General features: G+C 42.8%; 2 protein-coding genes across 11 annotated transcripts in view; both read left to right on the top strand.

The window, feature by feature from the left end:
* crebbpa (CREB binding lysine acetyltransferase a) overlaps window positions 1–22126 on the top strand; it is a 36992-nt gene extending 14866 nt beyond the window's left edge. The window contains exons 4-32 of one of the 8 annotated variants that reach the window (XM_015029987.1): window positions 51–318; window positions 2452–2565; window positions 3102–3371; window positions 4997–5096; window positions 5252–5389; window positions 5467–5584; window positions 5670–5841; window positions 6008–6070; window positions 7316–7428; window positions 8154–8360; window positions 8645–8956; window positions 10192–10371; window positions 10725–10896; window positions 11451–11569; window positions 11669–11908; window positions 12729–12817; window positions 13420–13500; window positions 13724–13780; window positions 14455–14532; window positions 14648–14715; window positions 14920–15070; window positions 15895–16041; window positions 16872–16985; window positions 17071–17236; window positions 17334–17501; window positions 17886–18047; window positions 18635–18916; window positions 19638–21151; window positions 21236–22126. In XM_015029987.1, coding sequence (XP_014885473.1) covers window positions 51–318; window positions 2452–2565; window positions 3102–3371; window positions 4997–5096; window positions 5252–5389; window positions 5467–5584; window positions 5670–5841; window positions 6008–6070; window positions 7316–7428; window positions 8154–8360; window positions 8645–8956; window positions 10192–10371; window positions 10725–10896; window positions 11451–11569; window positions 11669–11908; window positions 12729–12817; window positions 13420–13500; window positions 13724–13780; window positions 14455–14532; window positions 14648–14715; window positions 14920–15070; window positions 15895–16041; window positions 16872–16985; window positions 17071–17236; window positions 17334–17501; window positions 17886–18047; window positions 18635–18916; window positions 19638–21151; window positions 21236–21893 — 6321 coding nt within the window. In that variant the 3' untranslated portion in view covers window positions 21894–22126. Of the gene's footprint in view, window positions 1–50; window positions 319–2451; window positions 2566–3101; window positions 3372–4996; window positions 5097–5251; window positions 5390–5466; window positions 5585–5669; window positions 5842–6007; window positions 6071–7315; window positions 7429–8153; window positions 8361–8644; window positions 8957–10191; window positions 10372–10724; window positions 10897–11450; window positions 11570–11668; window positions 11909–12728; window positions 12818–13419; window positions 13501–13723; window positions 13781–14454; window positions 14533–14647; window positions 14716–14919; window positions 15071–15894; window positions 16042–16871; window positions 16986–17070; window positions 17237–17333; window positions 17502–17885; window positions 18048–18634; window positions 18917–19637 lie in introns of all 8 variants that reach the window. The other 7 variants (XM_015029985.1, XM_015029988.1, XM_015029984.1 and 4 more) reach the window with 7 other exon arrangements.
* A 3168-nt stretch (window positions 22127–25294) lies between these two features.
* slx4 (SLX4 structure-specific endonuclease subunit homolog (S. cerevisiae)) overlaps window positions 25295–27071 on the top strand; it is a 15080-nt gene continuing 13303 nt past the window's right edge. For 2 of the 3 annotated variants that reach the window (XM_015029974.1, XM_015029973.1), the window contains exons 1-4: window positions 25295–25458; window positions 25547–26098; window positions 26281–26300; window positions 26747–26949. In XM_015029974.1, coding sequence (XP_014885460.1) covers window positions 25666–26098; window positions 26281–26300; window positions 26747–26949 — 656 coding nt within the window. In that variant the 5' untranslated portion in view covers window positions 25295–25458; window positions 25547–25665. Of the gene's footprint in view, window positions 25459–25546; window positions 26108–26280; window positions 26301–26741; window positions 26950–27071 lie in introns of all 3 variants that reach the window. The other variant, XM_015029975.1, reaches the window with a different exon arrangement.

Raw genomic sequence — 27071 nt, 5'->3', positions numbered from 1 at the left:
CGTAATTCGCCAAAAACGTTGACGTCAGTTTTCCTCTCCTGTGCCCCCAGCAGCTCCAGCAGCCTCCGCAGCAGCAGGCGGGGATGCTCCCGCTGGCCAGCAGCGGAGGCGTGGCGGTGCCTTCGGCGGGGCCGACAGCTGACCCCGAGAAGCGCAAGCTGATCCAGCAGCAGCTGGTCCTGCTGCTTCACGCACACAAGTGCCAGAGAAGAGAGCAGGCCAACGGCGAGGTGAGGCAATGCGCCCTGCCCCACTGCCGCACCATGAAGAACGTCCTGAACCACATGACCCACTGCCAGGCCGGCAAGTCCTGCCAAGGTAAGGCTGCAGCGGCGAGAAGACGCGGCAAAGCGAAATCCACACCGACCAGATGTTTCTTGAACGCACCGTTTTGTTAGCCGAGGGTTTGAGCCCAGCTTGATGTCGCCAGTGAAGAGTCGGGGGTTCATTGAAAGTTCTTGAATTTTTTTTTAGTTTTCCAGGTTTGATTTCTGGTTGATGTTTTTGAACATGCAGCTTTGCTTTCATTAGAAGCCTTAAGTTGAAACCAGATATTTGAATTGTAATAAGAAGAGACGCTTTTTTTCCTCCCTCACCGTCTGAAGTTAAACCAGACTAAACTTCTCTTGTTTTAAGTTGGTCAGAATTACCAAAATTATTTCTGTTTGCTAAATGCCAGAAAACTTAGATGTCTCTTGTAAAAAAAATTCTGACCAGTCAGGTGTGTAGGGTGTATAAAAGAGACATTTCAAAGCATGAAATTGTTATATTTTACTTTACATTGTCCCTGCTGTAGAATACTATCACGAGATATTATTAATAATGGTGATAAATGATATTATTAAAATAGTGAATTAGAACTGTGGTCTTTAGTTCATTTGTATTGTTTTTATTTCCAAAGCGTGATGCTGGAAAACCTGAAAAACTGATCTTGAAGATGCTTGAAAAGTCCTTGAATTTCACCGTTTTAAAATTGTGCGAACCCTAAAAAGTTCATAAAAGCCACAAAAAAAAATAAAATAAAATCTGGTACACTTGTTGGAAATATAGTTTATTTACTCGGGAGGATAACCGCTGTAGTTAGTGACGCGCTCCTGCAGGCGCCGTTACTATGCACCGAGTTACGTCCATAAATCCACACTGTGCCGATGAGGGATGAGCAAAAATCTGTCACAAAAATGTTTGCAGCCTTCTGATTTCTTATCTGATTTCAATAAAATTTTATGTCAGTTAAAGCAGAGAAAACTGCCGACGCTTTGATATGCAAGATATGTTTTCAACCTGGATATAAATCTCTAAAAAGTCTGGTTTCTGTCAAGATTCAAGAGACGATTGTTCAAACTTCTCTTAATTAACTTAATTTTACTTACTTGCCGCTATAGGACACATTTTGTTATGCAACTTATGAAATATTTTGCTCTATTTGTTACGAATGGTGCAAAGTTCAATGGAAAACCAAAAAAAGTTTGTCCACTTTTTGTCGTTTTCTGAACTTTTGGAAATTCCATCGGCTGCGGAGCGCCACAGTAAAGGGAAAACGACTCAAGATCACTTGTAATCTTTTTTTTTTTTTTTTTTTTCTTCCGTGTGTCTGCTTTTCTCCACACGCACACCCGTTGCCGTGGCTACTGACGGACAGCAGGTCCACTGGTGGACAATTATACTCAAGTGTATCAGGATTCAACACCGAAAAACACGCAATCATTTCCCAAACGCAGAAGAGAACAAAAAACCCAAAACAGACCATTCAGTCCATCGCAGTTTTATGCTTCCAGGCTTGACGTTTATTTTGCAATCATGAACAAGTGTTCGCCTGAACACGAGCGCCGGTTGATTGGCTAATTCAAACACCTGCTCCACTAACGGGCCAAACAAACTGCAATAAACAGCATTCCTTTAGTGGATGCAGTATTACTCGCTAGAGGATCCAGATGCATCCTTTCATTTGTAGGAAAGGATGCATCTGCGGCGAAAAAAGAAATGCTTCTAAAACGTATTTATTTATTTCAAACGGGTTTCTAAATTCAAAGAAAACGAGTATTGGGCAGGATGAGAGAAAATGCACAGTCTTAAGCAAGAACAAAATAACAAAAACACGTGAAAGACTCGGGCCTTTCTGCTTGACTTAACATTAATACAGTAGGGAACTGCTCAGTTTGCATTTTGGATTAACTGATTAATAGTTAAAAGATGCTTAATAGGAGTTTTTTTTTTCAATAATTGATGCAAAAAAGTTGACATTTTAGGTGTTTTCAATCAAGTATAGTTTTTCTTTATCCGGATTGAGAAATGTTTTTCTTTTTTTTTGTGTGGTGTTCTTTCAGCGAATGTCCACTTTTGAGACAGTCTGCTCCAGGCGGCGATCAATCGATTACTAAATAAGTTGACGATTATTTTAATAGTCTGATGAACCGTTTCGGGCCTAATGTCCCACCTCTTGCTTCTGTGCAGTGGCTCACTGTGCGTCGTCCAGACAGATCATCTCCCATTGGAAAAACTGCACACGACACGACTGTCCAGTCTGCCTCCCGCTGAAGAATGCGAGCGACAAGCGAACCCAGCAGCGTGAGTCTGACTGCCCTCAGTTGATGTCAAATAGTTGATGGCTATGGTCGACTGTAAGACTAGAGTCCCTTTGGAGATTTTATTCCGTCACAGTGGAAAGTTGCAGATATGACGAAGGAGAAATGATCCGACGGAGCGATTTAGCTTCGGAGTTGTTTACAGCTCCGCAGTTTCTGCCTGGAGCTGCTTCCCGTTCTGTTTTGATTTTTAAGTCTCTCTTGTAAATATTGCTGTAATATTTTATGACCATGATCATTTCCCCTGCCCCTGACTAATTAGAGCAGTTGCATAAACTTTGCTCATTTTCTTTCCACTCTTTAGTCAGCATCTTTCCAGTGTTTATCTGTCTCTCCTTGGCTTGCTCTGCGGAGAGCATGATGTATGATTTTGTGCTTCTTGCACACAGAGGTCCTTTATGTTTTCTGCTTGCTTCCTCTTTTCTAGTCGAGGAGCTTTTTATCCGCTCAAACTCGACAAATGATCCTCATCTCCCGTCCCCCAAAGCGTTGGACTGACTTCTTTATCCCTCTCCGCAGCTCTGCTGAGTTCCCCAAACACAGGCCTTCAGAATCCCATGTCTACCGTTGGCATGGGCCAGCCCAGTGCTCCCACTATCAATACCTCAGCCCCCATCGACCCCAGCTCCATGCAGAGAGCCTACGCAGCGCTCGGTCTGCCCTACAGCAGCCAGGCCGCTGGACAAGCTGCAGCTCAGCAGGCCCCAGGACAAGCGGCCGGAGCCCAGAACTCGCAGGCCCAGCAGCAACAGCAGCTTCCTCAGCAGATGAGACCCATCAACACCATCGGTAATGACAGCCTGGCATGTTTTAAATAAAAAGGAAAACGATCGGTTATCGATTACTCAGACGATTAATCGGATTTAAAAAAAAAAATTGGCACATTCTGCAGATTTTTTTATTGAACTACCCAAGTCGCTTTTTTACTTAAGAACATGAAAAATGCCAATAAACACATAATTGGGCTTCTTTTTAAATATTACCTAAAAGGCAATAACACAGCATTATTTTAGTGTATGCAAGGCCATTTGTAGATTAATTGATTCATTTTTACATTAACCCATTAATAATTGGATAGCAAAATGTGTTTAATAGGAGATTTCTGTTTTTCTTTACAGAATTTGAATCAGCTAAAACTGTGCTACATAAGGAGGTCTGAGTAGAACAAGTTACAATGTTTTTTTTTTATTTTTTTATCTTAAATACAAATGTATATGGGTTTTTTGTACAGTTTTGGCTTTAATGCTGCTCTGAGTGTGTTGATCTGTGAGCAAATGGTCTTTGTTTGAATCTGTAAACTCCAGTTAATCTATTTCTAAAATAATTGGATTATTTCAATAATGGTAAACTAATTTACAATCACAGGATTTACATATTACAGGCCGTTAACTTTTATTTATGTTTTATTTTTTGCATACCTCAAAATACACAGAATGCACAATATGCCAAGATAGGTTGTTTTTTTTTGTTGTTCTGCATGAGCATTTCAACATAAATAGTTTATTAAAAACTGATTCATCTGCCAGATGTGTTGCATTATGAAATGATTGAGTCATTTATTGTAACTGTACAGAAGCCTTTCTGTAATCTTTCATTTGTAGTCTCTTTTGGACCAGAGGTGATGTCACACTGGGTGTCTACACATCTGTCCAGGTTGAGCAACTGTCATAAAAGCTTTAAAACAAAGAACATGATCACTGAAGCAACATCTTAGACTTTCTTCTGCTCATCGCTAATATGTGACATGTTAGCAATGAATGCGGCTAGCACTACTACTTGTAAACATGAGTCTCTGTGTATTGCCTATTTAATAAGTACAATCTTACTGACAGATTTCCAAAGGATTGCCAACATTTTCTAATCTAGCATGACAGAACTGAAAATGATAAAAAGAACAAATTTGCTGTACCGATTTAACCTTCCTGTTGCCTGTTAAATCTTCTTCTTTCTCTGTTGAAGTTGGAAGTGGAGCCTGAATGAAAAGTTGGACTGTTTCCATGGAAAATACTTTTTATCTTCTTAAAGCACCTGACAGTTGTTGTGGTTCCTTTGGCTTCTGTTTTTTACTTTTCTTTTCCTCAGTAACAACTTCCACACCGAAGGGGTTTAGTTATGATGTGTCCAGTTGGTGCGTCTCTAAGTGTTAATGGAAAGTCCAGGGTCATTTTAATAAAAAATCAAACCATTTCAACAAACGTTTTCTACAACCTTTTTTTTTTCCCCATTCCTTTGGATAAAATATAACAATAGATGATTGACTGTAGTTCCAGTAATATTAAAAAATTAAGTGTTTGTTCTATACAAATGTATTTATTTATTAAAATGTTAAAAATAAAATATTAAAATGTGCAAAAATATGTTTCAGCTGTTTATATTTAAGGCTGTTGTATTTTTTTTGTTGTTGGTGTGAACAGGTAGCCAGATGGCTCTTGGAGGTGGGACGATGGGCGTGGCGACTTCAGAACAGACCAACCTGCACACAGACTCCCTTCCCAACACGCTCAACACTAACAAGTCAGTCTCTGCCTCCTTCAAGAGAAACAAAAACACAATCCAGTGTCTGTTCGCACACATCTGCTGTTGTTACCCAATCTATTTAAAGAAGTCATGTTTGTAGACTCTAATCGACATGTTTTTTTATTATTGTTATTCTCTTCCTCCACCTGCAGTCAGCTGCTGTCAGACGGCTCCGCTGTGGGCCAGATGGGCAGCCTGCCCACAGCAGCGCCCGTCTCTTCCGCAGGCGCCAGAAAGGCCTGGCACGAGCACGTCACTCAGGACCTGCGCAATCACCTCGTACACAAACTGTAAGTGTCGGCCTCGTCTTCAGAGAGGAGAGCTGGAGGTCGTCCGTCCCTTTAACGTCGTGCTTCTTGTGCTGCAGGGTACAAGCCATATTCCCCACCCCTGACCCGGCCGCTCTGAAGGACAGGCGAATGGAAAATCTGGTGGCCTACGCCAGAAAAGTTGAGGGGGACATGTATGAGTCGGCGAACAGCCGGGTAAGATGGCTAAACCAGTTAACGTGTGCAGTGAGGGCTTAAAACCCCAACACCGAAGCAACGTCTTATTTCGTTTTGCTTTCAGGACGAGTATTATCACTTCTTAGCTGAGAAAATTTACAAAATCCAGAAGGAGCTGGAAGAGAAGAGACGTTCAAGGCTGCAGAAGCAGATCATCAACCAGGCACCCATAGCTGGCCAGGGGACGCAGCAACCCGGCCTTCCCCAGCCCAACGCGTTGGGCCCCAGGCCGCAGAGTGAGTACTGGTCCCACATCATGTCAGCTGCAGGCGGCTGGGTGCAGTGGTGCCTAGTCCTACCTAGATTGAAAGTTGAGAGGCATACCTTTTATATTTTGAGTGTGTGAACTAAAACGATGTATTTATGTTAATTTGATTAATACATGTTCTGTTTGTTGCACAGATGGACCCGTTTCTCTCCCCAACATGCCGAACCAGATCATGAACCGCATTCAGGTTCCTCAAGGTACAGATTCGATGTTAAACAATGTAATAATGTAATAAAATCAGGCTTCAACATGTAATAGAACATCACTAAAACCGCATTGTGTAATAATTGATTCAAAATGTAATAAATGCATTTTGTAATACTTTCTGCAGCACATGTAATAAGTTTATTGCATTTGCGCAGATTGTTACAAAATGCGGAAGTAGCTCTATGTTTAGAAGTGATAATGTATTAAATGGTCACAAGCCGCTGTGTGTTCACTCTAATCATTATGCTTCTAATAACGATCATATTATAGATCCCATGCGTTTAGATTGAAACTTTGGCCAATAAATCCAGAACTTCTGGTCCATTTAGTTGCCTTTTCAAACTCGTTAGCAAAACCCTCAATATTAATGTACGTACCAATTAAGGTAAAACAATTCAAATTTACATTATTCAGCCGTAATGACGTTTTATTACATTTTAAAACTTGATTTTATTACATAATGCGTAGGGCTGTGTAATAATATCGATTTTGCGATGTATATCGATATTTTCTTTCCTAGAAAAAAATCGATATTCATCCGCAAGTATCGTAACATCCAACTGTCACCTTGCTCACTCACTGCTTGCTTCGCTGGGAGAGTGATTAGGTCATCAGGCTTAGAGTGATTCCTTCAGATGTTAAGTGTCAAGGTTAAAAGGTAAAAGGTATCAAACTATTCAGAGCAGGGTACTTGGTGCACTTTATTTACTTTAAAAATGCATGTAAGCTACACTTTGTACTGTTTCAATTAAAAGAAACATGTTTAACATGTTTTCTCACCACTTCTTTGATTCATTTTGTCCAGCTGTCGACTTTAAGTCTGTGTCCAGGTCCAACCAGAGCCAGGCATTGTGTAGTTGGTGCTTTTAATCAGTTTTCAGTTAAATTAATTCAATCCAACTCTATAACAGTCACAAAATGTCACCAAAATCACTCTGTCCCTCTAAAATCTTTCAGAAAATCGCAGAAGTATATTGAATTGTATCGTTTGCTGAATATTGCAATATATATCGTATCGTGGGCAGAATATCGTGTATCGTATTGTATCGTGAGATTATTGTATCACTACAGCCCTAATAATGCGGTGCTACGTGCACACACACACAAGTTGAATGAAAACAGACAGTAACATGGAAAAGGCTGTCTTTGTCTCTCATTTTCTGTTTCGCTGGACTTTGTTTTCCTCTACACAAGTTTGATTGTCACTGAACATTTTGCCTTTCTGTTTGTTGCAGGTATGAACCAGTTCAACCACATGACTCTACCCAACTCCCAGACGTCGATGGGTCCCCGAGCAGCTTCCCCTATGACCCACCCACAGCAAATGAACATCAGCTCTGTCCCAGCGGTAAGAATCACGCAGGGAGACTGTCTTGGCGCATTTAGTTTTTACGCACATGTAATCTGGAACAAATCTTCAGAAAACCTAAAAACTGCTGAAATGCAGAGTTCTTTTATATCGAGACTAAAAACCCACCTGCAAGTTGCCTTTGATTAAAAACAATTGGAACATTGATGACGATTACTCTTGTTTATTTTGATGATGTCATTTGACAAAATACGATTGTTCCTCGTAATTGGTTATGAAATAATTGGTTTATTTTATTTATAAGGCAATTTGAACTGCCTTCCTGCTGAAATGTGCTACGTAAATAAACTTAAAACTTCAGCGTTGTAGAAACCTCAGCCAAGTCCAATTTATTAGATTTTTATGTTGCGAATGAGTAAAACAGTGGTAGTTAAAATTATTGCATTTTCTGAACAGTAAGTTGATCTGCAGTCTTACTAATAAAAAAAATGCGTCATGAAGAGGAAAAAAAGCACAAGAGTCTCACCTGACTATAAATCACTCGACCAGCTAAACAAGGATAGAAAAGTGCAGTACGAAAAAGATTTGTTGTATATATTAGTGATTTTTACAAAGGCTTTGATAAGTATTCCATCCCAAGTCTAAAAATATGTTTGGCATGTCAAAGCTCATAAAAGGGTGTTTGAATTAGTCCTGGTGAAACTCTTAATGTTTCTCTTGTAATGTTCCTGTGCTCGTCGTAAGCTTGTGCTCCGGCCCTGCAGGTGGGGATGTCTCCCTCCAGGATGCCCCAGGCACAGGGCATTATGCCTGGACACAGCAACATGGTGGGCCAGACGCCCAGTCAGGGACAGTTCCTGCCTCAGACCCATTTCACGCCCGGATCTGGTGCCGTTTCTGTGTCCAGTGCCATGAATGTTACCGTGGGTGCGGGCATGGGCCAGCCTCCGGCGCAGGCTCCCGTCACTCAGGTGAGACGCAGGATGTGGAGTTGAAAGAGAACTGATGATCTCATGACTAATTTGACATTTTAACCTTTTCTGAAGGCGTCATCAAGTCACGTTAATTTCAGATTATTCCCAAAAAAACTAAAATAAAAGTAACTCATTTCTGTTTTTAAATGATCACGCCGTCACAGTGCTCTCTCTAAACCCTGTGTTTGTTCGCGGTGTTGTCCGTTTGACATGTTGTTGTGCGTTTGTCCGCTTATTTTGTGTTTTTGTCCGTCCCGCTCTGTGTGTCCCTTTTTCTCCAGCAGCAGCAGCAACCGAACGCTAACCTCCCCATGAACGCACTGGGGCCCCCAGTGGGCCCTCAGCTAGCCTCCTCCCAAACCCCCTTGCACTCCACGCCTCCGCCCGCCGCTTCCTCGGCCTCCGCGGCTGGGGCGGCCACTAACCTGCCGCACCCCCAGTCCTCCAGCCGCAGCTCCACTCCCACCCTCCCCGGCCCTGTCCCGGCCCCAGCCCAGGGGACCACCCCGCCCTGCCCCTCTCAGCCCCAACCCCAGGCGGAGCTCCCTGCGGCGGGACAGACGCAGCCCCCGCCTCAGCCCCCTACCACGCCGGTGAGACCGAGTCCCTCCGCATGTGCCTTCAAATTTTTGATCCTCGCCTTCCATCCCTCTGAATGCCATCTACCCACCCACCCCTCCCATTCACGTCCACCTTTCTGATAACTGCATCCTCACCACTGTCTGTAGCCACCATCACAAAGGGAATTTCACACATTTTGTCTTAAGGGAGCAACGGTGAACACAGGAGCCTTGTTTGTGTCATTAGCTGCAACCCTGCATGCAGGACAAGCGGGTGGGGCAGGGGGCTGATTATCGAGATGGATTACTGGATCGGACATCGAGTCATTGCTATGCATTGAGTTAGGGTTGGGAATGTCGGTGGTCGGGAAAATGGCACAGTCAAAGAATCTGAAAAAGATTCTTTGCACGAGAATCTTTGCAAAGAATTCTCGTGCAAAGAGACGCATTCTTTTGCTATTAACTGTCTGAACCACAACAACTAGATAACAAGGCTGATTTTGTCTGCAGAGCCTTACAAAATCTTAAATTTATTGATCTAAAAGTAAGTCCTTAAAATGTCTTAAATTCATTGGAAAAAATGAGTGAGCAGGTCCTAAATTTTGTTGTAGCAGGACAATTTAATCTCATATATTCAATGTTTTCCGTTTTACTCACGGGAATTTACTGCTACGCAAAACTTTGAGTCCTGTGCAGACATCTTCATTGCGTTCTGTGACATGAGCCAGCTGCAGCTAACTAGATGCTGTTACCCTATCCATCTAGCTTCAAGGTTGGTACAGCTTTATTCTTGTTAGCTAGCTAGTTAGGGTAAAGCTTAACCAGCTTTTTTACATCAGTCACGGGTAAGTGCAAACTTCTTACATACTTTCTTTAATGTGGGAAATGTTCGCGTGGTTTTTGGTGTTGTATCCTGACACAGTTGAACGTAATCTCTGCTCTGTCGAGTAGCGGGGCTGTTGTCAGTCCGTATCCATGGGAACGAGTCCATGTTTGGGGTAAAGCTGATATAAGGAGCAAAGGGGCAGAAATACAAGTGTTTTTGAGTTGCTCTCCACCAGACTCCTGCTCATCCCGCATCGTAACGGCATGGTGCTGTGACCATGACTCAATGCATAGCGATGCCGCCTGCAGGCGCGGGTAACTAGCCACAGCGGCTAATGGGCACAATCCCATCCAGTAACTTACATCGATGGGGCTTGACGCTGGTTTCAAAAGCTTCATATTTCCCCTTCCTTCATCATCTCCTTCATCTTTTCTCATCTCAGCTCTCTCAGCCGGGAGCCAGTTTGGATAACAGAGTGCCCACGCCTGCCTCCGCCGCCAGCGCTGACCTGCACTCGCAGCACGTCGGAGCCGACCTACCCGCCCAGGATCTCAAATCAGAAACGCAAACAGACCAACAGGAGTTTGAAGCTGCTGGTGGGAAAATTGAACCCAAGACAGAGGTGAGTTTGAGGCATAAAAAAAGCAAGTACACCCTATCAAAGAGCAATCAACTTTAATTTTTAAAAGAAATTAACTCTGGAACTGGAAGACATTTTAAATATCCAAAATAAATGAACAAAACAGCCGAAACTACAAATAAAGTTAATAATGAAATCCTTTCCCTTTCATAAAAAGGTTTAGTTGAAACCGATCCATCCGACTAAAGCTTTTTTTTTTTTGGTCATTCAGTCTTTGGTATAAAAATAGACACAAGAAACAAGCAATCATGCAACTAGAAACAATTGTGCTGTCATGGATTTAATTCATTTATAACTTACTGCGACAGGTTTAACGATTGTTCTCTCGACTGCAGGTTGAGAACGACTCTGCCTCAGCTTCAGTGAAAAAGGAGGAGCCTGAGGAAAAGCCAGAGCCAATGGAGGTGGAGGAGAAAAAACCGGAAATGAAGACGGAACCCAAAGAGGAGGAGGAGAATGGGACCAACGGCACGACTTCCTCGTCTCCTTCCCAGTCACGGCGGAAAAGTGAGTCTCGCGCATCCGAGAGCCTATGCATCTAGGAAAATGTCCAAGGCCTTTCACTCCCAACTGGACCTTTAATTTCTTGTCTTCTCCATCTTTGTACTTGCGTTCCACCTGCTTATTTTGACTACATCCATTTCTTTGAGGTCAAAATAAGCCTTTACTTTGAAAGGATTGGAGGATGCAGAGATCCTACAGTGTGGAAAAGTCTTGAAGTATGGAATTTGATTCACGTATTTGTAGAGGCAGATTCCCAAATCGTATTTCATGTCTTCTGTCGACCTCTGTTTTGTTTTGTTTTGTTTTGTTTTGTTTTTTGTTTTGTTTTGTTTGGTGTTTTTGCGATTAAAATGCACCCAAAGCAAATTCTAATAGTTTTCATTTTTAAATTTATATCGGGTGCAGCGTTATAAGAAAAGCTGTAACTCTCCACCTGTGAAAATTAATCTGCTGGGCTTCTTTTTTAGACGCTTAACCAATTCTGAGTTCTATCCTGTCGGACAGGTCAGAAAATGTTTGTATTTCCAAACCCTAGCTTATAGTATTGTCTGTTTCAGTATTCAAGCCTGAGGAACTGCGGCAGGCTCTGATGCCGACTCTGGAGTCTCTGTACCGGCAGGACCCGGAGTCGCTGCCGTTCAGACAGCCGGTAGACCCCATGCTCCTCGGGATCCCGGTACGAGTCACAGAAACTCCGTCCTTGTCTGGCGCCATTAGTGGACGCACCTGGCGCCATTTTGACTCGTGTATTCTTTCCCTCCCCGTGTTACTCTAGGACTACTTCGACATAGTTAAGAACCCCATAGATCTGTCCACGATAAAGCGCAAGCTTGACACGGGACAGTACCAGGAGCCCTGGCAGTATGTGGACGACGTGTGGCTGATGTTCAACAACGCCTGGCTTTACAACCGCAAGACGTCCCGCGTCTACAAGTACTGCTCTAAGCTGGCGGAGGTTTTCGAGTCCGAGATCGACCCGGTCATGCAGGGTCTGGGATACTGCTGCGGGAGGAAGGTAAGATGGATGTTCATCCTGTGGTTAGCTGGATTTTTTTTGTCATCCACACTTAATAAAGTCATTTTTACATTAAAATCTTCTTTGTTACTATAAAAAGAACTACCTGGCATTCCAGCAGTATTAATTTTTAAACATATCTATCACTCAATGCAGACTTAAGATATAGAACTGTTGTTTTATTAATAAAATATCAATATTATGATTGCTATTTTAAACGAGTGCTTGTTTTTTTTTAGCACTTTGAGATTTTCATGTAAAGAGCATTATACATTTTTGTTATAAAAGTTTGTGGAAGTGCTAAGCTAATGCTAGTTTCTTTTTGCTCTGTTTTCATCCGACTTGTTGATAAATTTGTTCTTTTATAAATTTCAGTGTGGGGAAAAACAAAACACTGTCATACAACAGTTTTTACATTAAAACTGTTGTAAAAAAGGATGTGTGGCGTTAAAGCCATCAAAGTCTGTCTCTTTGCAGTGACTGTTTTTAAATAGTTGAAAGGAAAACGACAAACAAAACATGACAGAATCTGAAAAAATACAGATTTGTGGTTGGTTTTAAAAATGCCTTGTTCCAGTATGAAACATATGTACATAATGTGGATTGGATTTGTGCTGCTCTGTTTTCCCTGTGTTTTGTTTGAGAATTGGTAAAGCAGCATGAATAGGGTTAGATACGAACAGTTTTTCTTTGCGCCACTCCTCCAACATATGAAGAATTGCAGGCAAAAAGTCAGAAAGTTGAATAATCTGACCAGTTTTTCTGCTTCCGACTGAAAACGCTTGCTGATAAATTCATGAGCCGCTCTTTGTTTCCGCAGTACGAGTTCTCCCCTCAAACTCTCTGTTGCTATGGCAAGCAGCTCTGCACCATACCTACCGGCGGCACCTACTACAGCTACCAAAACAGGTACGCCTGCACCGTGTTTCTTTTTTTCCCAGAATGTTCTAGTGCGTCTCAAATCCAAGCACCTCGAAAAATTCTAACCTGTATCTGCAGGTTTACTTCATATAAAATTGAGGCATTTGAACAGCCAGGTTCTGTTCAACTGAGATGTCCGTCTAGCTGTTTCTTTTGTAACGATGAAAAAAAAAAAAAAAATCTTAGTTTAAGGCTACAAACATCTTCGCCCATCATTACCTGCTGCCTAGCAGCTGAGATGTGGCACATTATCGCTCACATTTTGGATTTCTTCCTCCCCCTGCTGCATGATTAGTGCAACTACAACTTTTTTTTTGCTTTTTTTTTTTTCCTTTCCCCCCCCCTTCTTCTCACTTACACAATTCACTTAGAGCGAGAAGCAGCATTAGAGAGACTGCATCAGACTCTGGCAGCACAGCTCATTTATACTCTCAATGGGAGCTCCAGGATTCCCCGCTGTCTGTCAGAAAACATAAAAACACGCTGCAGAGCATCAAATCATCGGGGTTCCGAAGACGTTGCGCACCGTACGACGACCTTTTTTGGTTGGAGTTGCACTCAGAGCATGGATGTGTTTCATTCCCCTTCAGGTACCATTTCTGTGAAAAATGCTTCAACGAGATCCAGGGAGACAGCGTGACGTTAGGAGACGATCCCGCACAGCCGCAGACGTGAGTGAACGCTAAATTCATTCAGGCACCGAAGCGGCCATGTTTGTTGCTGCTCAAGTTTGTGTTTTTTTGTTGTTGTATTTCCATTCAATTAGATTTAGAACTTTAACACAGAGTTATTTCACATGTTAAGTTTGTTTAAATGTAAGAAATTATTTATATTTACGAGACATTATGATGGTAATAAAGTTTTTTTTGCCCCTGTTTTTCCTAAACTCTTCAGGATGATATCAAAAGACCAGTTTGAACGCAGGAAGAATGATGTTCTTGACCCAGAACCGTAAGTAGAGCAAATACTTACATTATTTTCCTAAAGTTACCGTCTTTACAATGAAATTCTGTTTTGGGAGGTTTCCCTGCACATCCTCTTCCCGAGAAATTCATTTAAATCAAAGTTTGCCTTCACACACATCCACCTTAGGTTGTTTTTTCCTGTCGTTTAGATCTTGCTGATCATTTCCAACATTTAGTTTTATATTAAGTGTTTTTAACTTATCAAAGTGCTCCCCGAGTTTGTCCTCTATTATATGTCGTCTTTTATTCTTTTAGTAAAACTCTAGCAGCATTTATTTGTTCTTACTTTTCTCGTTCTAGCTGAGGAATTCAGCTGATTTATTTTATTTTTTTTATATTTTTTAACATTGTAAAAAACAAAACAATTTGCTGTCCATAAAACTTACTGTGAGTTATTGATGTTGGCAAACTTTTCAAAGCATTTGAATCACAGATTTTATTTGTCTTTACTCGCATCGATCTGAAAGATATTAAGTTGTCTGAATATATTTTTTCAAAATGAGTCTTAAACTGACCATTTGATTCTCGATCTTTTCAATGGACTCTGAAGTTATTAGTAACCTTTTATGAAGTGAAGCTAAACTTATCCAGGACTTTTATCTAAAACATGAAATCCTCAGATTAAAGATGTTTAATTTCTGTTTTTTTTTTTCTGTCCAGATTTGTTGAATGTAAAGACTGTGGACGCAAAATGCACCAGATCTGTGTTTTACACTACGAGGTTATTTGGCCATCAGGGTGAGAAGTTATTTCTTGCATATTTTTGCTGTATTTTTATTTATTTAATTTTGTATTTAAATCTCTTATTTGTGTTCAGATAAACAAAGTGACATTTTTCTCTTAATGTGTTCAGATTCATCTGTGACAACTGTTTGAAGAAAAGTGCAAAATCACGGAAAGAAAACAAGTTCACTGCTAAAAGTAAGCACACCCTACTCTGTTCTTTCTGCACTTCCATTCAGATTGTTGCACTAATCCTAAAGACCACATCTTCATATAACTGTGCTACTTTTAGTGGCGTCTGAATGTTTTGAAGTCTCCATGAAATTCCCTCCTTCCTTTCCAATCCGAACAAGTGCCAGAGCTGGTTTTAAAATGTCGCTTGAACGTGCTGCTTCGCTTCAGGGTTACAGTCCACCCGACTGGGAATGTACATAGAAGACCGTGTGAATAAATACTTGAAGAGGCAGAACCATCCGGAGGCCGGGGAAGTGTTCGTGCGAGTGGTAGCGAGCTCCGACAAAACGGTGGAAGTTAAACCCGGCATGAAAGCCAGGTGAGCTCGGAACGGGTCGGTGGACCTCGCCGGTTTAAGAAACGGGTTGTGTTTGTCTCTGACTCGACAGACTAACTGCTGTACAGCCGACATGTTGCACAAACTGGGTCTGACTCTCTGCTCCCCCCTGAAAGGAACACAATCCCTGATTGAACAGCTTGTTATCAGGTTTACTAATTAATCATGTTTGCTCCTTATTGATTAAAAGTCACTTGACCTTTCAGTTCTACTTTGTGCTGCTGAGTGACATTGTAACGTCTTCAGGAGCTTCTTCCGTATTTCTGGTTAACAGAGTTCCTATATAGTCATGAAAGGTATGAATAATGATGGGCTTTCTATGTCATAATAAAGAATAGAGCTAAGAGTCCAGATTTCTTCATTTCCATCATCTAAAACATTCAAATTAGATTTTAATAAAAACAGACTTTTAAATATTTGATTTATTTTTAAATGGCATTCTTTGTCTTTGATTTTCTCCCATCAAATTTATTACATTTTTTGTAAGCGAGCAATAAAATAAATGCATTCAGAATTTAAAAATGAATTTAAAAAGGTTTATTTTTTTTACCACTTTCTTTGCCACCATTTGCTTTTTGATCTTTTTTTTTAACAAGATATGCAATTCAAAATAGTAAACATTGCTTCTTAATTTTATAAACAATTATTCAAAATCTTTAAAAAAGCATCTTTATATATCAGAGGACACCCAGTATAAATGATTGTTACAGGGTATGAAATTATACTTTCTAAGAGGGCAAAATGTGCACCATCTCCATCATATTTGTGTACATTTGTAATATTTCTTTATGCATCTTTCACGCCAGGTTTGTGGACACGGGTGAGATGCCCGACACCTTTCCCTACAGAACCAAAGCACTTTTTGCATTTGAGGAGATCGATGGTGTGGATGTTTGCTTCTTCGGCATGCACGTGCAGGAGTACGGCTCCGAGTGCCCATTTCCTAACACTAGGTTGGTTTGTTTTTGCATATATATATATATATATATATATATACAATATAAATGAATCCAAATTAATTAATGTGTTTCGGTTCTAAAAGTAAATATACTTGGATTCGTTACACCCAGGGTTACACATTTTAACAGTTTCTTTCTGAATTTTCAGTGATGCATTTATTAGAAAATTTAGGCCAATATTAATATCAGATATTAGTACTGCTTTTGTGACTGAAAAGACATTTACCAATATTACTTGTATATTTCAATACTCTTTTGACGGTTTAAAAAAAAAAAAATGCACATGGCTGACAACACATAGAAAAATTTATTTCTGTGGAATTTGTGGACCCAGACGTAACCAGAAATCTGGACTAAAGAGAAAAAGGACTGGGCTGTTGCTTAGTGATCAAAAACATCCTGTTTTCAGAAGAAAACTTTGTATTAATTTATTTCTTTTGGACATCAAGGTCCCAGAGACTAGAAGAAGAGCGGAGCGGCGCCATGGCGATCATGTCATCCGCTGGCGTTGGTCCACTTTAAAATCAATGCGGCGTTTTAATAGGATGTCGTAATGCACTTTATGCTTTATGGAGAGGCTGTTTTCATTCTCCGGCAGGGCTTGGTACCGGTCCAAACTGACAAATATACAAAATATTTCTAAACTAAAGTTTGGGTTTTTATTCTCTCTCAGCCATAATTAACTCTTGAAATGCATCACTCTGTTGGAAATCAACCCAAATTATTATACACTTTCAATTTAATTACTGAAGAGAATTTTAAATGATCTTCACCTCTAATTGACATCATCTGTTAAATTGACATCGTTCTTTCCAACGTTGCAGACGGGTCTACATATCATACCTCGACAGTATTCACTTCTTCCGACCCAGAGTTCTACGAACAGCAGTGTACCATGAAATTCTCATTGGCTACCTCGAGTATGTCAAAAAACTTGGGTAAGTCTGACACTTTTTATTTGATAAAATGAAGAATCTTTCCTACCGGAGCTGCTTAGTGATGTGAGCTTGTGCGGTTCTGAAGTTACACGCAGGGCCACATCTGGGCGTGTCCGCCCAGCGAGGGAGACGACTACATCTTCCACTGCCATCCTCCAGAGCAGAAGATCCCCAAACCCAAGAGACTGCAGGAGTGGTACAGGAAAATGCTGGACAAAGCTTTTGCTGAGAGGATCTTGCACGACTACAAGGTAGGTTAAAGGTTCTTGGAGAGGACGACGTTAATGGCAGCACTTTATGTCAAAATTTTTAAATTATTGATCAAAATTTCCTACGTCTTTTCCGCAGGACATCTTCAAACAGGCGACTGAGGACCGGCTGACCAGCGCCAACGAGCTGCCGTACTTCGAAGGCGACTTCTGGCCCAACGTGTTGGAGGAGAGCATCAAGGAGCTGGAGCAGGAGGAAGAGGAGAGGAAGAAGGAGGAAACCACCGCGGCCACGGAAACTCCAGAGGTACCGTCCTTTAGTGAGAAACTTACAAATGTTTGAACCTAAATCACTTAAATTTCTCTTTTGAATTGATGGAATTAGGGCTACAGCTAACGATTATTTTAGATATTGATTGAGCTATAGATTATTCTGACAATTAATCGGATAAAAAGAAATTTGGTACGTTCTGCAGATACTTCATATAAGCCCTTTTTTTTATACAATATTACAAATATATTAATAAAATGGGAGTAAACAATTTCCTTCTTTTAAATGAGAACAAAATTTTGCCTAAAATGCCAAAAAATGTGACAGTTTATGCATCAAACCAGGAACATCAGTAGTCCACAGAGTAATGGCGGTATGTGACCCAAGTCATTCCTCTAACGTCTACATGTCGTCCCTCAGGGAACCCCGAGTGACAGCAAAAACGCCAAGAAGAAGAACAACAAGAAGACAAATAAAAACAAGAGCAGCGTGAGTCGAGCCAACAAGAAGAAGCCCGGGATGCCGAACGTGGCGAACGATCTGTCCCAGAAGCTGTACGCCACCATGGAGAAGCACAAAGAGGTCAGCTTGTTCTTAAAACGTTTTCTTACACAGGATTCAGTCAGACAGACGAGCGCCAGCGACACGGAAGCATAAAGAAAAACCAGAACGATGCTTAAATGCTCTCTGTCCAATCTGACTGGACTTGAGCCATTTTGCAGAAAAAAAAAACGTGTCTTCTGAAACCATCCATGGAACTGGATGTAAGCATTTCAGCTCAATATTTTTTTCTGTTATTTAAGATTTGTAAACATCTTATAAATTTCCTTTTGGGGGATGGTTTGTTTAAGAAAAAAAGGTCTGTGGTAAACTGGCTGCTCAGAGAGCGGTCTCCAAGAAAGTTCAGTGAAAAGAAAATTTGTGATATTTTGTCGTAACTTACCTTCTAATTTAAATGTTTTTTTTTTTTTTTATCTTTAGTATTTGCTGCATTTTTATTTTATTTGCCTTTTTATATTCCTGAAAAAAACTTCCTAATTTAACTCAAATTCATTGCAAAACTAAGGAAAGACTCCAGCACTGACAGCGCTGTGCCTTTAAACGGCAAGTCTGGACTGTTCTGTAAAAGACTAAAAGATTTCCTCCTTTTACGGATTTTTTATTCTTAGGTGTTCTTTGTGATCCATCTTCACTCTGGGCCCCTGGCCAACACCCTGCCGCCCATCGTCGACCCGGACCCCCTGATCTCCTGCGACCTGATGGACGGCCGGGACGCCTTCCTGACCTTGGCGAGGGACAAGCACTGGGAGTTCAGCTCCCTGAGGAGGTGCAAGTGGAGCACCATGTGCATGCTGGTGGAGCTGCACAACCAGGGACAGGATCGCTTCGTCTACACTTGCAACGAGTGCAAACACCACGTGGAGACGCGCTGGCACTGCACCGTGTGTGAGGTGGGTTACTCTTTTACGTTTCTTCACGTCTTTGTATCAAAAGGGTTCGCTGAAAGCAGAGTTTTGTCTGAGGTTAATGTGCCCCCCCCACCTTAACTTAGAGACTTTAAAATGCTTCTGTTAGTTTAGAAATCACAGAATGGCCGTAGAACCAAAATGTTTTGATGTTCTGACTACACAGGAACCAAACATTCATTCAACGTCTATGCACCACAAATCTGGAACAAACTTCCAGAAAACTTCAAAATTGCTGAAACACTGAGTTCCTTCAGATTCAGGCTAAAAACTCACTTGTTTAAAGTTCCTCTAGTTTAAAAACGTTTTGCTATGCAAAGCACTTTACAAATAATTTTAACACTTCACCATTTTGGTAGCCTCAAACAAATCCAATTTTCTGACTTTATAATGGGAATGTAAATTATAGAAATTGTGATTACTGTACTGTCTGACCTATAAGTTAATCAGAAGTCAAGCCAGTCAGAAATGTGTCACGAAGAGGAAGCAATATGACTGTTTGTCTAGTCGCACGAGCCAAACTGCTACTTATAGTGCAGAAAATATAGTATGCTAATACTATTTGACAAAATATGTTTACTGCTTGTTTCATGATTGGCTACTGTATTACGTTTATATGATGTAAAGCACTTTGAGCTGCCTTGTTGCTGAAATGTGCTGCATAAATAAACTTGACTTGACTCACCTGTTCTGTTCTCTGGTTCAGGACTTTGATCTGTGCATCAGTTGCTACAACACGAAGGGCCACGATCACCAGATGGTGAAGTGGGGCCTCGGCCTGGACGACGACAACAACAGCCAAAGCGGCGAAGCCTCCAAAAGCCCGCAGGAGAGCCGGCGTCTGAGCATCCAGCGCTGCATCCAGTCTCTGGTTCACGCGTGTCAGTGCCGCAACGCCAACTGCTCTCTGCCGTCCTGCCAGAAGATGAAGAGGGTGGTGCAGCACACCAAGGGCTGCAAGCGCAAAACCAATGGGGGCTGCCCGGTGTGCAAGCAGCTCATCGCATTATGCTGCTACCACGCCAAGCATTGCCAGGAGAACAAGTGTCCGGTCCCGTTCTGCCTGAACATCAAACACAAGCTCCGACAGCAGCAGCTGCAGCACCGGCTGCAGCAGGCACAGTTGATGAGGAGAAGAATGGCCACCATGCAGGGCCGGACCATGCCGCTGCCATCTCCGCCCGCCGCCGCCGCACCCAGCACTCCCACGTCTCACGCCCAGCCCAGCACTCCTCAGACGCCGCAGCAGCCGCTGTCCAACCAGCCGCCGACGCCCAACTCGGCTGGCGTCATGTCCCCCGCCTTCCCTGGAGTGCCGCGAGCGGGCCCGCCGCAGGCGACCGTGTCGCAGGGCAAGCCGGGCCCCCACGCCTCGCCCCTGCACCAGCAGCAGTCTCCTCTCCCGCAGCCGCCTCAGCAGCGCCAGCAGCAGGCTCCTCTTGCCGCCATCAAGATGGCGCAACACATAGAGATGATGGCGCAGGCGCAGCAGAACCAGCAGAACTACCGGGTCAACATGAACGGCTTGCCCATGACCCCCCAGCAGACGCAGCAGCAGCGCATGGCTCAAACCATGCAGATGGTGGCGGGGCCCCGCGGCCCCCAGGTCATGCAGCAACCCACTTTGGGGCAGTGGCCTGCAGCCGCTGGCCCCATGCCAGCTCAGAACCAACAGCCAGGCGTGGTTCCGAACCAGAACACGTCGCAGCAGGCCATGAGCATCCAGCGAGCCATGATGGCGCCAGGGCAACAGAGTCAGCAGAGGATGCTGATGCCCCAGCAACCAGGTCCGCGGCCGCAAACCCCCCAGAGAACAGGCACCATACCCCCGAACGCCCTTCAGGACCTCCTGCGCACCTTGAAGTCCCCGAGCTCCCCGCAGCAGCAGCAGCAGGTCCTCAACATCCTGAAGTCCAACCCGCAGCTAATGGCAGCTTTCATCAAACAGCGGACAGCCAAGTACCATGCGAGCCAGCCGCAGCCGCAAGCTGGGCAGCCGCAGCAGCAGCAACCCGGCATGCCGGCAATGCAGACCATGGCCATGCAAGGCGGGCCGGTGCAGAGGCCCCCTCAGCAGCCGCAGCAGGCTCCGGTGCAGGGCATGGCCCAGCTGGGCGCAGGGCAGCTGATGAACGCCGCTCACAGCGCTAACCCGCAGATCCAGGACCTCTACCGCCGGCAGCTATTGCGACAGCAGCAGCAGCAACAACAGCCGCAGCAGCAAGGGGTGATGCCGCAGGGTCACCTCGGTCAGTTTCCCAATCAGCCGCAGGGAACTCCTGCGATGTACTCCCACATCCGCATGCAGCAGCAACAGCAGCAACAGCAGCAGCAGATAGCCATGCAGCAGGCGGGCGCTGCTGGGGCTGGGGGCGTAACTATGGGTCAGCTCCCACCCATGGCCCAGATGGCCCAGCCCGGGATGAGCATGGACTCCACTCAGAGCCTGCTGCATCAGCGCATGCAGCAGCAGCAACAGCAGCAGGCACAGCACCCCCAGCAGCAGCAGCAGGCCGTCCTCAAGCAGCAGATGGGCTCCCCGGCCCACCCAAGCCCCATTAGCCCCCAGACCCACCTGCTGGCCGGCCAAGCTCAGGGTGCCGCCCACCTCTCTGCCCAGCCGGGATTGGCCAACGCCCTCGGCAACCAGGTCCGCTCCCCGGCGCCCGTCCAGTCGCCGGCGCAGCAGCAACAGCCGCCGCCGCATTCCAGCCCCTCGCCGCAAGTCCAAAACCAACCGCAGCCCTCGCCGCAGCACCCGGCCCTGCCGCACTCGGGGTCGCCCCACCCGGTGCTGGGCGGCCCGCTGCAGTCGCTGGAGCAGGGACACCTGGGGACGCCGGAGCAAAGCGCCATGCTGCCGCAGCTCAACACGCCCAACAGGGGGGGACTGAGCAGCGACTTGGGGCTGGTGGGGGACGCCACGGGGGACACGCTGGAGAGGTTCGTGGAGGGGTTGTAGCATTTTGTAACTGGGAGCAAAAAAGAACTCTTTTCTCTCCCAGTGCCCCTCACCTCTACTCCCCAGTTTCCCCCTCGGACTCTTCACCCCACCTGAGGGCTTCGTTCGTTCTTTCTAAAATTGGGAACCTTTTCGTTTTGTACTGACATGTAAAAAGTTTCAGCTGTTTTTGGGGGATGGGGAGGGCGGGAGGTGACTAAAAACGAACTCGGTCAAGATACAAACTGTTCTTGGGAATGTAATAGTTTCCTAAACCCCAAGCGTCTGGTTTGTTTTTCTTTTGTTTTTTCCTTAAAATGTTTGAGGGATTTGCAAGTTTTCTTCTTAAAATAAAATTAAATCACAAAGAATATATTTTTGGTTGAGACCAAATGTGTTCCGTACTCAGTTTATTTTCATTTGTGGTATGATTTCATGCCTTTTTTTTTTCTTTCTTTCTTTTTTTAAGAAAATGTAAAATTGCATTATACCATTCATATCTTTTATTTTGTACCGTTTAATTTTTTTTTTCTTTTTTGAAAAAAAGAAAATAATGCGGTTTTGTGTTAAAAACTGTACAAATTTTTTTTTTTTTTTTTGTCTGGGAATCGGGACAGGTTTGTTTTTTTTCTTCGCGAGCTGTCATTCCTGGCAATTGTAATCTAGTATTGTACCATTACTGTGAGACGATGCATTCAGGGACGGCAGTGGCTCCCTTTTTTGATTTTGACTTTTCGTTGTGCGCGTGTTTATGAAGAGCACTCGGTCGTATCAAAGTAGGAGCTGGCCTGCGGCAGGCTGCGTATTCGCTGGCATGCATGCAGGCGCACATGAAGACGCTGATGCACAGACCCTCACAGTCACTAATAGGAACACTGCTCTGAATGAGTTTTCACAGAGGACTGCAGACTTCAATCTCAAATTGGAAAAAAAAAATTCTGCTGGTGTAGAAAGTTGTTGGGTTTGACTAAAAGAAGAAGAAAATTGTCATACCTTTTTTTTGTTGTTTTTTTTTTTCCTTGTCATACAAATGTAAAGTGTAAAGAGAGTGTGAAAAAGAGACCAGCCCCCTAAGCTGAGGTGGAATTATAACAGGTTGTTTTGTAGAAAACGATCTCAAATGATTCCCAAAAGCCCCAAGTTTTACACTAAAGTTGTGAGCTATCAAGGGGTGAAAGGGCAACATTTGAGATTCACCGTAAGGAAAGCTTAATTGTCATCAACCTTCGTTCCTCTCACAAACACTTGAATTTGGGGGGGGATTTCCTTTTTCTCCTATTGTAAATCAAGCTATTAAGCAAAAATACTATAAATATAAGGAAGAGAGAATGAAATCACTGTATAAACTGGTAAAAGATTCATTTCTTACTTATATACCATATTGTTAAATAAACTGTGTGCAACAGAAGAACACCAGTACTCTGTTGACTGAATGAGGCAATACTTTTACTGTTGGTGTGTGTCGTTCATTTCAGTATAACTTTTCTGTCCTTTAGCATCAACATGGGCCACATAACCCATATCGAATCTTCTAGTACCTAAGCATTGCCTTTTTTCCCCTTTCTAAGCCTAAACATCTGCATTCCTGTATACTCAATAATATACATTTATATTTTTTGCCTTCAGAGTTTAGCCTCGTGTGTGTAAATGCTCAACTCCTCCATATTTAATTTACAGATGCATTTAAAAACAATCGACGTCCAAAAGTGAACTCATGTTTACTATATGCTGTGACGTATTCCAAGTCTTTTTAATTCAGTTTATCGGAATTTTATTTTCTTTAATCAACATTTAAACTATTACGAAGAAGTTAACTTGCACATCCACACATTTTCCTTTCACTAAACTTTCTATCAATGCAAAGTTTTACAAGTATCATCTCAGGTTGGCTTAAGGCTGAGGGCCCACTTCTGCAGGAGGACGAGTCCGGAGGTCTGTGGTTCTTCCCCCGCAGCTGCAGGGATTGGATGTTAAGTTTAACAGCAGCCATGTTGTAACTCTGTACCACTACCCTCATTTCTTTGACTTTTATTTCCATCTTCTTGCTAAAAGCAGTATAGGAGAAAACTAATCTTGCACCAAAGTTAGCCCACTTTGTCAGGATTGAATTGCAATGTCAATTTGTGATAAAAAAAACAAACGTGTTCCCATACTTGTTCTATTTTACAGCAGCAATCTAATCAAAATTAAGTACTGACAAAAAAAAAAATATATATATATATATATATATATATATATATATATATATGAGCTAATATTGAAGCCAGGTGTGCTGAAGCAGAGACATCTAGTTACTGGACACGGCCCTTGAGGAATGCAGTCTGGGACCAGTGGCATAAAGTATACACTACTGATAAGAGGAATTGCCTTTCAGGGTTAATAAACTACCGATTATCAATTTGTCTAGTCATGGTACTGCCGCAACATTAATGATGAAGAGCCGTTAGGAGCTAAGAAAGAGCCGGTTCTTATGGGGGAATGAGCCAAATTATCTGGATCTCGAAAAAACAGCCGCAATTCCCATCACTATGAGAATCATAAACATACTATTAAATATTGCTGAATAGAGCCAACAGCCGAAGGCTTTATGGCACTAAACGATAAAATGAGTTAATTAGTAACGCAGTTATTTTATTATTACTAGCTTGCGGCTTGCACATGTTCTTTCTGTAAAATTGTTCATTTGTGACCAATTTTCTGTTCTTTGAAAATTAGCTTAACAATCTGCACGTGCTCCTTTTAGGTTTTTGTGCTTTACATTATTTTAGACATACTTGAATATTTCAGATTAAACAAATTATATCAGAAAATACTCACCAAAGCATATCCAAGAACCAATTTTCAAAAGACAAAGGGCATAAACTAAACTTAGCTCCATATTTTCAGCGCCCGGAGGGGGCGCCGTCACGACACTCGTTGGTTACTACGGCGACTTTTTTGTAGTTACGTGCATAAAATAAAATAAAAATAAAATAAAATGTTCAGGGCTCAACAGAGGATTTTCCTTTCTAATGTTGCCCATATCAAAAACCCCGAACCCATATTTGAACCTCCTTAATTTCTAACACAATATGTCATTTTACACAGCAATGCTCAGAAGGTTTCGCTCACGGTTGGAGGTCTAGATTTTATTTTATTTTATTTTTTTACTTCCTTTTCTAGTGGAGGAATTATTGTATTCATAGTGAATTAAATATTTTTATTATGAACGCAAAATAAAGCTGGAAACATTAATTCAGCAGAGTACAAAAGCCAGTGTAGCTACAGAATTTGAGGTTCTTGTCCAAGTCAGAAAATCTGTCGTCGGAAACTCTGTATTTATTATATTAAAATATACTTAATATTACGTTACGTTTTTTGACAGTAAGTGACGTCAGCGAAGACGTCGTCTGAATAATCCCTGTTTATTGGTTAATTATCACGTGACCGGAAGCTAGGAATGGAGCGGTTTTGGTAAAACGTTTTGAAACATAAACAATTTCTCCGGGTCTTTCTGTTGTTTGTCAAGCAACGTTACGTAAAAATAAACATTCGTGACATCAGCGAGAGAGTGTTGAGGCAATGAGGGCCCTAACAGCAAATCTCAGTAAGTTTTTGATTAGCACAAACAGCTAGCATACCAACTGCTGTCTGTCGTGTTGTGTTTAAGGACCTTGTTTCCCCTCCGTTCGCAGGTGAGGAAATGGGTTTTCATTCCGGTTTCCCTGCCTAACCTGTCTGTGTTTGCGGGTTGGGGATGACAGCTGGAACCGTGCTGCTTTGCCTCCTTTAATGCAACACTAATGACATCGCCATGGACGATTCCGAGCTGGATTTTGTGGACCTCTGCTCCAGATTGCTGAAGCGCGTCCGCAAGAAAGAACCAGCCAGACCGAGCAAGAAGGCAGAAGAACAGCAGAGCTCCAGCCAAGCAACCCGGGGAGACAAGAGAACGGTTGATAAGCAGGATGGGGATTCTCTGTCCGGGTTTTCAGCCACTGGGTCGGAGGTGGTCTGTGGAAGAACTGGGTGTGACTCAGGGGATGCTGTTCAGTCTTCTGCTGTTCCTCCAGCTGACGCAAACCTGAGGGCAAAAGACAAAGTTCTTCTCAGGATGCAGGAGTTTAAGAGAGCCAGTCCGCAGAAGATGACGCACAGTAACAGAATCGGGCCAGCAAAGAAGGACGTCTGTACTCTGACTGTACAGCATCAGAAAGCAGGCAATGCAACGATTATCCCAACCCAAACATCGCCATGTAAGTTATGGAAATGGTGCTGATTTTTAGATGCTTTTCTCAGTGTGTGGTGTGCAGTTTTATTCAGATTTAGGTCTAGACTTTAACTGGGCCATTCTAACACGTGCATTGATCTAAGCAAACTGTGTCCTGCTAGAACATTGGGTCTGCAACCTTTACTATTCAATGACACCCAAAGCCATTTTTGCCCTCAGTCCAGCTACACTATAACTGCCTTATAAGCACAAATACTACACACATTTATTTTTACTACAGAAATTCTGTTGTAATTTTTAAACAACTGTTAATATTTTTGTTTTAAAATAAGAAAAGGATAAAACTTTCTTGTATGGGGAAGTTGGCATTTGCAAATAGTTTCTAGCCTAACAGTAATAGATAGATTTAAGTAAAATGACTAATACTTGTAGTGTCATTCTGTTGTTGAAATTCAATTAGATTATTCCCTAAAAAAACAAGAAAACAAAACAAAACAAAAAAAAAACATCTATTTCTAAAACGTCAGTTTTTTCTTTATCATTTATAAGTCTTTCAAAATAATTGTGGACAGTCCAAAGAGCCACTTGATGCTGTTTGTTCTCCTTTTAGGAGTTGGGTTTTATTTAGCAGTTTTACTGTGACCCACATCTGTCCTCAGACAAGGCGGCGTCGCCCCGCTCCGATCCCCGCTCTGAGCCCCCAGAGAGTGACGAGGCGCTGGCCCTGCGGTTGCAGCGGGAGCTGGACAGGGAGGCGGCCGAGGCCCAGATCGTGGACCTGGAGGACGGAGGCCTCTTCTTCTGTCAGATCTGCCACCGGGACTTATCACACATGACCCCCGAAGGGCGCACACAACACCTCAACAGGTCCGGACATGTTCTTCCTTTATGCGTTTCATGTTGCGAGCAGAGGCGGGTAGAGTACCGATAAATTGCACTCAACTAAGAGTAGCACTACTTCAACATATATATATATATATATATATATA

The sequence above is a fragment of the Poecilia latipinna genome, unplaced genomic scaffold, assembly GCF_001443285.1.
Source record: "Poecilia latipinna isolate Pla-1442-1.1 unplaced genomic scaffold, P_latipinna-1.0 Scaffold169, whole genome shotgun sequence".
NCBI lineage: Eukaryota > Metazoa > Chordata > Actinopteri > Cyprinodontiformes > Poeciliidae > Poecilia > Poecilia latipinna.
The sequence above is the reverse complement of the archived record's forward strand: the minus strand, read 5'-3'. Positions and strand labels throughout refer to the sequence as shown.